Here is a 16,342-nt window from a genome sequence, read left to right as displayed (position 1 = left end):
TTGTTAAAAGCGGCGTTAACCCAAACTCATCACTCACTCACTCAGTAAATATGAAGCGACCGAAACCATTTCCATAATAAGAAATCTCATTTGTACGATCCGGACTACATCGTAAGCATGTGTCAAAGAATCGCTACCAAAGAATGATATTACCAGGTGTTCACAAAAAAGGTGAGCGTATCCTGCACCACCGGTGGCAGCCGCCGCAAACACATGCAAAGGCTCGTCAATTGTTCACATGAAAAGATACGGGAACATAGGGAAATGTGTTTAAGTCAGGTTTTCTGTCATCATTTAAAGTTGCAGAAAACAAATGTTTGACATTATTACAGAAATTTGAAAAGTGTTTTCAAAAGGAGTTATGACTATCTATATGATCTCACCAGATATGCATTTTAATTGCTAAATATATACTCTAGTCTATGTGACATATTAATAATGGTATATACACTCATTGGACACCTGCTTAAATGACTAAAATCATGGGTTTGACCTCAGCCACATATGGCTACTGACATGAGGCTAATTAGGAGATAAACATGCTATGTTTTCAATGTAGAGCTAGGTTACCTGTAAATCTAACCGCGCTAAACTGAATTTGGAACCGAACACGCGAACTCTTTGATGCCAGCAAATATATTGAGTGAAGCGGCATGGGTTGAGTCCAGTGTTCTGAGTGAGTTGTCGATGTGAATCACGGATTCACCGACAACAGTCTTTAAACATAATATGGCGCTGTATATGCTCAGGCAGTTTGTTTACACCGTAATGCATTACTCGAACACGTGACAGGCATTGACAGCATATAAGCACGGCAACTTGGAAAGCTAACATGAGGTGGGCACCCCTAAAGAAAGTGTATTTAGAGGGTATAATAAAAGCATGTTGAATTTCTCAAAGTTGGAAAAACGATTTTCATTCAGTATTTTTTGTGTACAAATAAAAAAAAAATAATTGTCGAAGTGAAGAGTAGTATATTTAATCAAGAATACCGTGTACTGGCGCAAACAGGTTCAACAATGATTAGTGTGACTTAGATAAACGTCTTTGCATTTCGTCAACGATTCAGTATAACACAATCGCTTAGTCTGGATTAATAATGTAAATGTGAAGCAAAAGATGTTTATATATCAGAATACCAGTTTGCATTGTCATTGATTTCTCACAACACATTGACCAAAGTATCGATACATTTGACAAAAGCCGTAACTGCACCTTTGCTGTTTTCGATAGCTAAGCTTTCGTTCTATACAGAACGTCACCATTATGACGTCATTTTGCTCATTGTGACGCAAACGATATGACGTCACAGTCGTATATAGAAAAGTGCCAAATTCCAAGCTCTTTGTTGTCCCTAAAACTTAAAATACATTCTCTTTGTTTATTTATATGGTGTTTTCTGCACTGACCAATCAGAACCGAGTAATTTCCAAATTCATCGTAGAATTCCTTCTTATTTTAAATTTATACATATCGTATATTTACCGCGAGATCTATCGGCGATGTACATTCACTTTCTCAAGACTGATAATATCAGCTATCAAATACTGCTTTGACGACACAATTCATCCAATAAACCAATGACGTCGGTATCAACAACGATGAAATGATGTAATTGATTGATGGATTATGCAACATATTTCCGTGAGCTACAGGCGGTACGGTTGCGAGGATATATCGACAAATTCCTTAAATCAACATTGTGTCGTGGAATACAACTGAAATAGAATGCATGTGTATGTAAATGATAAATAAAATATGTCATGAATGAAGAAGTTAAATGTTTTCTTTCGTGGCTGCACCCCAATGCAAATATTAACATTTCTCTTTCACAAGAATGAAAAACACTTATGATTGCTTGAACGCTTATTATTCATGTACCAGAACACACGAAGTGATAGACTGCTTTAGGCAACGGTCGTCAAACTGCATACATTTCTATCGAAAACGGCAAAATGTGCAGTTACGGCTTTTGTCAAATGTATCGATACTTTGGTCAATGTGTTGTGAGAAATCAATGACAATGCAAACTGGTATTCTTATATTTATAACATCTTTTGCCTCACATTTACATCATTAATCCAGGCTAAGCGATTGTGTTATACTGAATCGTCGACGAAATGCAAAGACGTTTATCTAAGTCATACTAATCATTGTTGAACCTGTTTGCGCCAGTACACGGTATTCTTGATTAAATATACTACTCTTCAATTCGACAATTATTTTTTTTAATTTGTACACAAAAAATACTGAATGAAAATCGTTTCCAACTTTGAGAAATTCAACATGCTTTTATTATACCCTCTAAATACACTTACACAGGGAAATCCACAACATGTCTTTTTTATAATATTCTGGGGGCACGGGTGGCCCAGTCGTCAAAGGCGCCGCGATTCGCTGTGCAGAGTTGCGTCCCTTGGGCACGCCAGAAACCTATGATTGTGGGTTCGAATCCCGGTTCGCCCCGATTACGGTTTTTGGGTTTGTCAGCACCATACCCGTGCCCTTGGGTTTCACCGAAGTGGTAAACGTCTGAGACCTGCATCACTTCGGGCTTTCCTCCCACATTAAGCTGACACGCCGTGATATAACTGGAATACTGTTAAAAGCGGCGATAAGCCCAACCCACTCACTCACTATAATAATCTCGATATACATAGACATTGAGAAATCCAACCCTGACAAATCCAACATGCTTTAATGAATGTTAAAAACCAATCAAAGGTTTAAATGAGTCACCTGAAAATAACGCGTCCACACTATTGGTATCCTGATAACAGCTAGAATACATACATACACAAAGTATAGCAAACATGTTTTCGAGATATGTTTTGTCATCCGATCCCAAACTGACTACCACTTGAGCTATCGCTTGGGTGAGATCAAGCGATATATCCGAGGAGATTTCTCCGCAAAGTGATTGCATCACAATGCTTTGCAGATCAATGTGATAATCATAATCAAATGACATCATTAATCTCTCCGTCACTGAAGCTGGTTATAGTCGTACCTTTTCACTGAAGAAACTGGCTAATTACAAACTGAAAACGTTTGAAAATTATTTTGGGTGATAAATAGAATATCACCCTCGTGACCTTTAGCATTAAACATATTTGTACTAATCGATAAAAGGTTTTAAATTCCCGGCAATGCCTCGACAGAAATGCCCTATGCATTGTTTGTTATTAAGGTAAACCTCGTGCACAACACTGGAAACTGTCAATATGTCACGTCATATAATTCGATTATGTTCTTTCAAGAGGAAACCATTAAGCTTTTTTGGCTTAAAACCTTACGCGAACAAATTCCAAGATGTATGTACATATTCCGACGTCCTTGGTTAGTAGGTTCAGTTTGTAGAGCTGTCAGCAGGCTTTGAGATTATTGACTGGCGGTCAATGTAGGTGTGGATACAGCAAAAGCCCAAATGGCTCACCTGAAGTGTGTTTTTCCAGTTATTTGCGTGGGTTTTTGTCAATTTTATTTAGTTGGAATGTTACTGAGGGTGGAGCTTTTAACACTTCTGCGCGTTTGTGTCATTATGACTCACTGGGCAAGGATTAGAGGCGGAAGATCCTATCAGATTTACAATCGCAATGGTATTTTATAAATATGTGTCTTCGCAATGTTCCTGTGTTTATTCGTTTCAGAGTGCAATGTCTGTTTAAGTTAACGCTAGGCACACATAAGCTCATTTACTGACGCGTCACGACTTCCGTGCACATACCGTAAGTCATCCCGAGTCATCAACATAGAGGTTGTTCGGTATGTTATGATATCAAAGCCTGAAGCAGTTGGGATATTGTTCGACATGAAGCTGACTATTGGAAAGTTGAAGTCAATGCCGCCCGCTAGATCAGCACAGGAGCCATGTTTAGAAAGTTCTGATGCGAGTAAGGTGAAGTGAAATTGGGTTTAACGTCGCGTTCAAGATTATTGCAGTTATATAGCGACGTGCATGCACGTGTCTGTGTGTGTGTGTGACTGCTTGTACTAGTCCGGACTGATGCCGATTTATAGTCCTGGCCCACTGAGATACCATGCCGCAGTTTAACATGAATACCCCACTCAGACACAGTATACTGACTCCGAGCCGACCAGTCCTTGCTTAGCCCGTTATTGCCCAGCGCCAGACAGGGTAACAACAAGTACCATCTCTGAACGTCTTTTTGTATGACGCGGTCGGGCATCGAACCACTAGACCACGGAGGCGGTCTGATGCAAGTAATTTTGTTTTTCTTAGTATATAGACAATGAGTATGTTGACTTGCCACAGCCAAACGTACAATTAGTTTGGGTTAACATGCATGTAATGAGAGTTACCTACACACACACACACACACACACACACACACACACACACACACACACACACACACACACACACACACACACACACACACACACACACTTTGCTGCTAATACAACGTGCATTCCACCAGGCAGATGATGAAGAGCAATGCATATTTCATTCAAAGATTATTTGCTGAAACCAAGGAGAGCTGGGTCTCGTTGCACATAACAAAACCTTAGCGCCACGACTGACGTAAGTCTATGTTAAGGTATGGGAGTTACGATCATCTTAGCGCTAAGATCCCTTGTAAAAGGGCACCCTGGCATATAACCATAGAAGACAAGGTATACTACTGTTTTACTCGTGTATGTTAATAGGAGTTCTTCACATATTAGTGTTAGGGCGATGCGTTTGCACAATAGCATACTTTGTGTACTGTTTTTATTAACACCCGTATTGATATATCTCAACGCATTGGTGTGCATTTGTCTGTTGGATTGGAAGATTAGATCATGTCCATAACAACATAACGGAAGGTGGTAGTGTCAAGTTAGTGAATACTGTTTCACGCCATGGCCAACTATATGATGACGGTCTGTAAATAGAATCAGGGCAGATTGCGTGTATGGCGTCTGGCCATGATGGCACATATTAAGCTAGCCAGGTCACATTGTATCAAGTCGGTCCATCTCATCGGTTCTCACAAACATGGGTTGCTGGGAATTAACTCTGCCACGGCACCCTCATCTAAAAGGTTAAGGACCACTCTGAAGAACAGGGCTTGTTTCCCAACTTTGTAACAATCGGGCAGGTCCATTGTTGTTCTTTTCCTTCGTGGTATATATTTAGCAGCCATACAATTTCCGAGTCCCTTGATGGGATTCGAACCAGGGACCTTCTGATCACAGGTCGGACGCCTTGTCCACATGACCAAAGAGGTTAACCCCGTCAGCAAGTTTACAAGGTAAGGATGTCATCTGTGGGATGACTCCACGCCCTGCTACATATATAGTGCAGTAGCGTCTATAGCGACGGAAATAAAAACGACAACACCCTTTCCATAAACATAAGAAATATATGCAGAAAGCATAGTCCATTGTACGATTCCGATTTGATCATGAGCATGTGTTTGTGAATCACTATCAAATAGCGTTGAAACCAGGTGTTCGCGAAACATCTTCAAATACATGACTTTTGCAGATTAACTATAATGCAACACCATATCTGTAGTGAATTGAGACGCCTTATTACACACTGGACATCCATCTTATGACATCCTATTTCCTCCGAGCCTTGCTGACACACGATCTGATCTATATCCCAGCATGGTCTGATAGTTGAGTCAATAAAATATTTTGTAGTAAGCTGTAAAGCCGATGAATACCTCATCTTACTACACGATGCGGAAGGATCTTTGTTAAATCTGCAAACAGATGTCAATAACATGATTTGTCGCTGGAGAATACAATAAGCTCACCTGGACATGACGCGAAGGGTGTAGGATTGTCAGCGCTGGCTGCAATTGGCCAGCAGTGGTAGTCTGTGTTTGTCAGGTCATGCCAACAGCGCACATGACTTGACAGTATCTGAAATACAAAATTAAAGCATGACGTATAATTATTTGGTGAAAGCGATGTCAGTGTCAGTGCATGCCACACATTTATAATGGTTCAAACCAACGTTCTTACATTTTGAGGGGCGGTCGGGTAGCCTAGTGGTTAAAGCGTTCGCTCGTCACGCCGAAGACCCGTGTTCGATTCCCGACATGGGTACAATGTGTGAAGCCCATTTCTAGTGTCCCCCGCCGTGATATTGCTGGAATATTGCTACAAGCGGCGTAATATCTCACTTAATCACTCTAACCTCTAAACAATAGAGCACATTTGGAAATCTTGCTGAGACTCAATTCAAACACGATATCCTATATTAGGTAGTACTATGCATGCTGATAATGTTTATCCCCTCTTTTTGTGCATGCATATTATGCGTTTTGATGTGAAATAGTAAATTTGTGTTAAGCATATTATGCCTTTATGCTCTGGATGAACAGGATATCCAACTGAACTCGTTTGGTGTACATGTACATCTGATGTCAGGATTTCAGATATAATAATTTCTTGTGACATATTCCTAAGTCGTTGACGTTTTAATTACTCATAGGGACAATGCTATTTGCTATGCTCTTTTTTCTTAATGCTGATTGGCTAATTCGCGCCTTAGGTACGTATAATCGTTTTGACTGTTCGCGAAGCGGACCTTCTCAACGTGACGTCATTTCCGTGCATTATCACACATATTTTTTTAATTCTTGACGTCACATTAGATATGTCGTTATACTTTATAAACAAAAAGGTCAACGGTAATATAGTGGGTAACCGGCGCATAACTCTCGAATGGACCATATTCACACAGTATGTTCAATCACAGAAACAAGAAAAATTAAACAAAACTACAATTGTGTCAACAGAAGTTTTCTGTGGCATAAACGTCACGATGTTGGTGTCAATGGAACATCGAAACATGTTCGAATGTTAAATGTAGTGCCCTAGGAAATGGTAGGATAACATCCTGGTGTGATGTTAATCGTGGCTTGAAGCAAGGATGTTTATTGTCTCCTGTATTGTTACATTCTTTCAATAAAGACTTTCCCGGTTTTTTAAATTGACTTTGATATTGATGGTACTAATTTTAACACCTTCGCGTATGGTGATTACATAGTTTTAACAAATTGCTACAAATGTTGGATAACATGTGTGAAACTTATGACAAGACTCAAGTTATACATTTTAGAAATCCCAGTGTCCCAAGATCCACCGAACAGTTTGGTGCCAGTGCTGGCCAACTGAGATATCATGCCGCAATTTAACATGGATAGCCAATTCACAGACTCCGAGCCTACCAGTCCTATACTTCTATCCCCTAAAGCCGGCGACAGACAGGAAAACAACAAGTACCATTTTCCAACGCCGTTTGGTGGGACGCGACCGGGTATCGAACCACCGACCTTAGGCTGCATACGGAGGCGGTCGCGCAGTTAATAATATCAGATAGGAAACAAAACAGAAAAGGATGAGCATTCCACCACCTGTACCTTGGTGACTGACCATTTGATATTCTGGGTGGGTGGGGTCTCGGATTTTGTATTGAGACTAGATATTTTTCAGCTACAACTGCAAAACTTCTTGAACTGAGAACTCATGTCTCAAAATTGAACACTGTGCTTGGGAGCTGAGATGTCTCTTCACGATAAACACACAACAAACAATTCAGGAGTGTGGAAGACGAATTACTAATAACTGAATATTTCTTTATTCGTTATTCAGTAAATTATACGCGAATAACTAATAATGACGCTGTGGATCGTTGTTCACAATATCTATCACTTGGTTGTCCTGTCCAGTGAGTGTGTGTGTGAGTGAGTATGGTTTGACGCCGCTTTTGGCAATATTCCAGCAATATCACGGTCATGTCTATAATAAGTTGACCCGTTGTCGGTATCTGAGGTATATTAGATTCCTATTGTTTTGTTAACTGAAATTTTTCATGATTTAATTATCAGACAAATCCCTTTCAATTGATAAGACGCAGATAACACAATTATCAATAATGATGCATTGCTCGGTAATTGCAGATTACACAGATATCGGAAATACACCTAATTATATTTTAATCACACCTGATCATATTAATATACCTTAAGGGTGGATAAACGATAAGAGTTACATGCAATCACCATTGCTAATGAACGCATCATGGTATCCATTGATTGTATATATTAAACCTAACGAGCTTTTGGAATATGCAATTGGAATGTTAAATACCTTTCTGGAATTAATCAGATCAGAATATATCCTTCGATATTATCCTTTAGCAATTGTTTCCAGTGATGGTAGATAGAATGAAGCGCATGTTGATGCACATTGTGATGGTTGTAGAAATTCCTGCACATTGTCCTCGTGTATGGATTAATGTAGATTTTAAACTCGTAAATGTTAAAATGAATGTTACTGCGTATCGTAGTAACCAATTAAATGTCGAATATATGCAAGACATATGCATTGTATTATGTCGTTTTGCAGTGGTTATTAATATCACCATTTTTTATTCATTTCAAATTGGTTTGATTATCTGAAGATTCTACGTGCGAATGTTCTTTTGATTGGATCGAATAAATATTAAACGTATCTTCACTGTCACAGTGTACTGAATCTACCATCATTGTGAAACATAAATACGGATTTGATTAAATCTGACCAGAAGTGATGGTAAATAAGCTTGAGCCCGAATATTCATGGATCATGGTGTTCACACACGATTTGGTGATCTAATCTTCTTTTTCTTATCTGTAGAACTTCACTGATTCAAATTATATTTTCTGTGTGTCATGAATAAAGACTGAATTTAAAGGAACAATGTATTTAATTAATTATGTTGTACTTTGTGCTGGTTGCGAGCACCTCTCACCACAAACAGAAATTTGAATGAGAAATGATCAACATATTCATTATCATCATGTTCAATAAGGGCCAACATGACAAATGATTTAAAGTTTGATTAACGGCCATTGATTAAAGTTAAGGTTTCAGCCATAATACATTCTTCATAATACATTTCCCCACGTGTACCTTTTCTCCACATTGAATATATAATACTTTATATTGCAGTTTTATTTACATTTTGACAAACTATAATAATTTGAAAATTATAATCCATCATCATTAGTGAAGTCACCAGCTTAAACTTGTCACAGATAAACACGGACTCTGGATATCTTTGTGATACAGACTGAACAGGTTGTGTGACAGAGAATAAAAGGATTAAAAATCCTAAAGACATCTTATCTACATGGTATTCACAAGTATTCACTTCCAATTCCCTCAGTCTGTCTGTCTGTCTGTTAGTCTGTTATAATTAGAGGTATGTGTTATGAAAAAAAAACTTCTGAAAAGAGTCCCGGACCAAACATCCCCTTATTAATTCTTACTAAAACAAATAAAAAAATGCATAATTTGACAGAATCTAGAACCGAAGTTTAAGTCTATATAATTATTTGTATACCAAGGGCCAGGGCCACTGAGTAAAATTACTTAATAAGAGCGTTCCACGGTTTAATTAAGAAAGGAGTTTCTATAGCTTTGGGTCCTACAGTTGATTGTTTGTGAATCAATAGTAATAGTGCGCTTTTGAAATGGAAGGAACCAACTATATGAAGGCATTACTGAAATTTCGAAGTAACTATAATGCATTAGGCATTCATTAACTTAGGAAAGGCTTAAGTGCTGCATGTAGTAAGTGTTTTCTGTGTATTGAGTGCTCTGTTTAGAAGAGGAAGAATATAGACTTTTGCGCTGTCCCAAATAGGATGACATACGCTACATGTTTTTTTCGCTAATATCCCAATTGTCATGACGTAAGATCCATGTGTTTATGAAAAATAAGAAAACAATATAAATGTTTGCAAAATGTGTGTATAAATTATTCAAGATCTCTGGAAATATGGAACAATAAGTTATAACCAGCGCACATGTTTACATTTATTTATATTTATATAAGTAAATGCAGTTGATTCGTGGGTCTCTTGATCTAGAGAACAATGAAAGAATTGCATTGTCATGTTCACACGTGAGGCCTTTTAAAGATCCTTAGGACCTAGGTGCATGTACATAATGTATTTGCTGACTATGTACATTTGCAAATAACAATATGATTAAAGCATCTTTTGTTTCTTGCCTATTTAATTAGTTCCGCTATTTATGTCACAGTTGAGTGGAAATGAAGCAATATAATGATTGAGTGAGTTAAAAGTTGTTGTCACATCGGTAATATTTCAGCCATATCCTTGCTTGAAGCATAAAAGCCAGCAATATACATTATTGCTTCCCGAAACGAAACCCGTTTAGAAGGCAATGAATGATCAATTAACTTGGAGTTTGAGTTTTTCTACAATATTTGCTTGCAAATATTCACGTCTGTAGTGTTTATTACGAAACTTAAAGGTAGGCGCCATAATGAAAGCACACTATAGGTTCTTGTTACAGCTTATAAATGGCCAATAATGCCGATAAGATTCAAATAACATAATTTTCTGTTTCATCGCGCGTACCATTAATATAGCATTGTATGCTGTTCAGATTATATTAGTGAGTTTCCGTGGGTAAGTGCTTGGTCTGTATCTTATTTCAAACAATGGCCTTGGTATTATGTACAGTGTGTGGAGTGTGGTTGGCTTACGATGTCACACATGGTCTGCTTTATATGATCTGACACTGTTTTCATTACAGATTGAAAAGATTACAGCTCCGCGGTGCAATTACCTTGAACTCATTATTCTCGCTTGAAACTACAACTATGGCTACAAACACGAAGCGGATGATTGTGCACTAAGTAGTAGTTGATAAATGTCATCTATTAGTTGTGTTGACAATGTGGTGATGCGTTGAGTGAATGAGTGAGTTATATTTACGCACATTTTCGCAATATTTCTGTAGCATCACTGGAACACCAAGAATAGGCTTCACCTACATGACCCATGTGGGGCATGACATGATTCCTCCACCCCGCAAAAGACTTTAAGGTTCCAAACTGTTTATGAAGTTTGATTTCCAAAAAGCCCTATCGATATTGATGCAAAAACAAAACTATCATTATGATAGTATTCAGTTAATGACTCTGTCATTTGATACAGTTACATATCTCACAAAAATGGTCTTGACAAAAATGATAATGATCATAACATGTTTTTCGTGCCTCTCCCAGAGCAAATTCTACTTACTATTATAGTAAATATTTAAAATATATAAATATTTTCTTTCTTGCTTTGTTGCAGAACAAAGTAAAGAGAACGTATCTATTTGGAAGGAAAATGTACCCCTGTCGAAGGTTGTTTAATGGGAGAGATGTGTCAGTGCTGTATACCACATAAACATAGTAACTGTTTAAAACCTATACGCTCACATTCATGTTATAGTATACTGTCGACAGAGGGCGTTGCACGAAATTGGAGAGCTAGTTATAAAAGTCTCTGGTATTTAAGTTGACTTTGGCAGTTGGCGGCAGTACCCAGCCTATATCACTGAGTACTTTGAAACATGTCCATTGGAAGGTCTTACCACTGACCGCCTCCGTGGTCTAGTGGTAGAGCGTCCGCTCGGAGAGAGGAAGGTCCGGAGAGCGGAAGGTCCGGGGTTTGATCCCCGGTCGCGCCACACCAAAAGACGCTAAAAGATGGTTCTTGTTGTTACTCGGCCTGACGCTCGGCATTAAGGGGCTAAAACAAGGACTGGTCTGCTCGGATTCAGTAGACAGTGTCTGAGTGAGGTATTCATCTTAAACTGCGGCATGGCATCTCAGTGGGCTAGAACTATAAAATCGGCATTAGTCTCGATCAGTACAAGCAGCCAAACACATACACACACGTGCATGCACGCTGCTATATAAATGCAATAATCTTGGACGTGAAGCTAAACCCTATTTCACCTCACCTCACCTTTTATACCTATACTAAGAGTGTCAGAGTGAAAAGACTGTATGACAAGAAGGATGACTTCAACTTTCCAATAGTCAACTTTCCCTTCATATCGAGCAATATTCAAGCAGCTGGTGGCGTTGGTGTTTACATTTCACAACTTTTGAGATACAATCGAGCATGCTCTTTCCAACAAGATTTCTAAGACCGCCAGAAGTTGTTTGATCAAGGTTATAACATTCAAAGCCTAAGTAGAGCTTTCAAAACGTTTTATGGTTGACATGTGGACGACATTTACGAATTTGACGCATCAGTGATAAGATTATGTCCGATGCAATGCCCTATTTTGACTCGTACCATATGTTCCCGTGTCTTTTCAGGCGAACAATTGACTTTGCATGTGTTTGTAACGGGTGCCACCGGTGGGGCAGGATACGCTCAACGTTTCGCGACGACTTGGTATCATGACTATTTAATGGTGGTTCATAAACACATGCTCATGATAAAATCGGAATCGTACAATAGACTCTGTTTTATACATAGATTTCTATTGTATATGGAAAGGGTTTGTCGCTTTAATTATACGATTCTTATATAATGGTTGAAAGCTAGACAATGTCACAGTTTCTGATGTTAAAACCATTAACATGAATCAAATATTGCATTTTAAAGAGCTTAATGTTTGCAATCCCGTTTAATCAGATTTATATTGTTCATAGTAAACATACTTACATTTAGCATACCGTATTGACTGATCTTCTTGAAGCTTAAGGGCATCTTGCACAACTAGGGAGTTAGTAAAAGTATTCAGATCAAGAGGGATTTAGTCTTAAGCGATCCAAGGATAATGTAATTATCGCTACAACTTTGCTTTCCACTTCTTGTAAGGATTAAAGCATCCACAAATTAGGTATTACTGGTATGCACGTACATGTACCTGTGGAGCGAACGATGTATGACCGGTGTCCTCATGGTCAGTCAACCGTGATAGTGATGTCAAATTGGGCAAACGTCGCGTTTAAGATATTTCCACCATAAAACGACGTGCATGTACGTGTGTCTGTGGCTGCATGTTCTAGTCCATACTTATACAGTAACTGTTTTAGCGCTAGCCCATTGAGATACCATGTCGCAGTTTAACATGGATACCCTATTAATGCACATAGTACTGACTCTGAGTCGATCAGTCCTTGTTTTATTCCCTTTGTACCGAGCGCCAGGCAAGTTAACGACGAGTATGATCTTTTGACGTCTTTTGGTATGTCGCGATCAAAAGATCGGACCACAGACCTTCCACTCTCCTGTCATGACACTCTATCCACTGGACAACAGAGGCTGTCCTTTTGTATACATGAACTGCTCGTAACAGATAGTGTATATTGGACAAATATCATGACTCAGTTACCATCACAATCATGACGTCCACTAAAACATGTCAAATCTATATTGTATGTGAGACCCTATATCGTCCCGTGAGTATTCCGGGTTAGAATTGGTCCCCAACGCCTCCGGGTAGTCAGATTCGCTGACTAGGTTTATGCACCGTTGCACTAATTCTATTACACAACGCCTCCTATAGTTACCCCTCATGCACATACATAGCAAAACAGTTTAACTTGCCAAATTTGGAGATCAGAATTCTAAAAGGGAATACGTCTTGATTTTAAACCATTCCCCGACATGACATGATTGTATATATTATAACAATACTTCAGCATGGGGAAATCATCCTACACTATCATTCAATGGACACTCGATTACATGTACGACTTCGTCTTGTATTGTGAACATCAACAGTAAACTATTGGCGCTGTGTTATTACCGCTCGTTATGCTCCCTATCACACAATCTATCGGGAGTAACCTGTCATGAATATCCATATCCATCACTCACTGGTCTACATGTATGAATAAAAAATAGAATAATTAAACCAACGCACTTAAAGGAATAACAAATATTCTGTCAATCAGGTTTTTTTGGCCACAATCATTCATGCGTTCATTGTGGAAACAGTAAAGTATATTCGTCACGGGAGCAAGATATATTATTTCATGATTTCAACCTGGTACAAGCAACTACTTACCAGACACGTCACAAATGTATATATCCGTGTGGCTGCCATTCGTTGATCTGAGTTCTGGAAAGGTATTCGTAAACGGTTCACATTATAATTAGACCAAGGATTAAGACGACTGAGTTAATCTGTTAATATCCATACATCATGCATCAACCGTGACGTTTACTCTCTCCGCTGGCGGTGGTCAACATCAGACTTCCCAAACATTCCAATCCTTCGGGGAAACATCACTCCGCTCTTTGATTGACCTGCGACCGTGTGCACCCAGCGCCAGCACTGGTATGTCGCGTTCCAGGTAGGTAAGCCTCACCCGAGAGAGGAATGCTGATCAAGGGCATTGATCGCCCGAGATGGCATGATCTAGGTGTCTGTTCCGGGTGTACTAGACTGCCAGGAATTGTGATTGAGAGGCAGCCTTCCCGCTGAATCTGACTGAACCTCAATAATATATATTAGAGACGTGGAAATGTGTAGATGTATGCATGTGATTGGAATGGGGTTAAACTGCATGTCTACAGCATAGACATTGCGACAACCGACTTGACTACCTCATGTCTTCAACGAGTTATGATTGAAACAAATTACCTGTTGTAGGGATTGTATAATTGTGTGGGAGTGAATGAATATGGTTTTACGTTGCATTTAACAATATTCCAGCAAAATCACGAGGGGACACCGGAAATGGGATTCACACAATACACCCATGTGAGGAATCGAACATCGGCCTTCGACGTGACGAGCGAACGCTTTAACCACTAGGCTACCCTCCCGCCCATTGCTTAATTGAACCATTAATAAACGGAACAAGGCAACAATGTGCTATAGAATCAGAACTCAACATAAAACTGTGCATGCCTCCATCTTCGTATGAGAGAATAATCATTGCAATATTATACCAGAACTAGACCATCATCACGTTCAAAAGATGACTATTGAGTGAAATAAACGGCTATCATGTGTAAATATACTCTCAGACACAAACTAGGAGACCCTGAAATATTAATATTAAGACCGGTCGTCCACCCCAACACCCCAATGGTTTCGTTCACCCCAACACCCCAACACCCCAACACCTCCGAACTCTTGCACGTGGACCATGCAATTCCTCCGTGCACGTGGGTAGGTGGTCATTCTTGATTTTGATACTTCAGTGAAAGGTCGTCCAATCGCCCTGAGCCATAAGTGTTTTTGATTTACATTGTCCACAGTAACACGTACGTTTTCGCTCGCTTCGATGCCAGGCAGCATAATCCTGGCTCGATAAATGAAAAAAACACCTTTAAGAAATCGACACAAACATACAATCATACAACTGTTCACTTGCGAAAGGCAACCAGACGCCAATGGCGTTTAGTGCATACCAACTGGGAGAATCGCCGATGGCATCGTGAAATATTTTCAGATGAGGCCAGATTAACTCTGAACTTTCTGGACAGACGTGGACGTGTCTGGAGGCGACCTAAAGAACGTCAACGTAAAGCAACATGACAGATTTGAGGAAGGGTCTGTAATGATATGGGGCGGGATCACTATGACTGCCAGAACGCCACAACATATTGTCCATGGAAGGGTCACTAGGCAGTACTACCGAGACAACAAACTGTCGCCAAGAGTTGTGCCGTTTGTGCGCGTTTTGTCTTTCAAGGCGACAACGGGCATGCCCACCTGCAGGTATCGCGATCTCAAACGTTCATTTGTCTTCACTACCCCTGTCGTCCTTCTATGTTGTTTGCACCCTTATAATACACCACCAACATATTCTGTTGATTACATTTATTATCACTCGTTACCTCTTTGTGTTTCTGTAATCGTCACTTTTATATCACGTCAATATAGAATGCAGTTCTTCAACAACACATGCATCAATGCTACGTCAGAGGTTCAGATGTCCGATGCTATTCCCTTTTTTTATCATTTGCCATATGTTCCCATGCTTTTAGGCGAACAATTGACTTGTCTTTGCATGTGTTTGTGGCGGGTGCCACCGGTGGGACAGGATACGCTCACCTTTTCGCGAACAGCTGGTATCATTACTATTTGATAGTGATTCATAAACACATGCTCATTGAACTGTACAATCGACGCTGCTTCATGCAGAGATTTATATTGGATATGGAAATGGTTTTGTCCCTTTATATATTTAATCAAATAATGCGTCAGTAGTTCAGCTAACAACCACCTTCCATAAATGATACGTTAAAGATACAGTTAAACTAACCATTATAATCTCGGTAAAATGATAATGTTTTACACGTAGGTAGTATAACAAAAGAGTAATTACGGTAGAATGATTCTTAAGTATCGATCAATCAGTGATAGCGATCTCCCCAGAGATTTTACTTGCTCCAACACAAACAGTAGGTTATAACACAAACAGTAAGGGATAACACAAGGTGATGACTTGCATATGTGCTTGCATGGCAACCCACATCGTGTACTCTGATATACACTCTTCAAAAAAAGAAACGCTCAAGTAGTATGTAGTTCATTGAACCTGACTACACAA

At 39.3% G+C, this 16,342-nt stretch overlaps 1 protein-coding gene across 1 annotated transcript in view; it reads right to left on the bottom strand.

Annotated features, from left to right (window-relative positions):
• Window positions 1-14,091, bottom strand: part of LOC124141955 (atrial natriuretic peptide receptor 1-like) — a 63,053-nt gene extending 48,962 nt beyond the window's left edge. The window contains exons 1-2 of the mRNA XM_046510156.2: window positions 13,843-14,091; window positions 5,772-5,880 (exon numbers count right to left, since the gene is read on the bottom strand). Of these exons, the coding sequence (XP_046366112.2) occupies window positions 5,772-5,880; window positions 13,843-13,881 (148 nt within the window). The 5' untranslated portion in view covers window positions 13,882-14,091. The remainder of the gene's footprint in view (window positions 1-5,771; window positions 5,881-13,842) is intronic.
• Between the last annotated feature and the right edge of the window lie 2,251 nt (window positions 14,092-16,342).

Source organism: Haliotis rufescens, unplaced genomic scaffold (assembly GCF_023055435.1).
Source record: "Haliotis rufescens isolate VD_foot unplaced genomic scaffold, xgHalRufe1.0.p SCAF_2, whole genome shotgun sequence".
Taxonomy (NCBI): Eukaryota; Metazoa; Mollusca; class Gastropoda; order Lepetellida; family Haliotidae; genus Haliotis; species Haliotis rufescens.
This window is presented reverse-complemented; position numbering and strand designations above follow the sequence as displayed.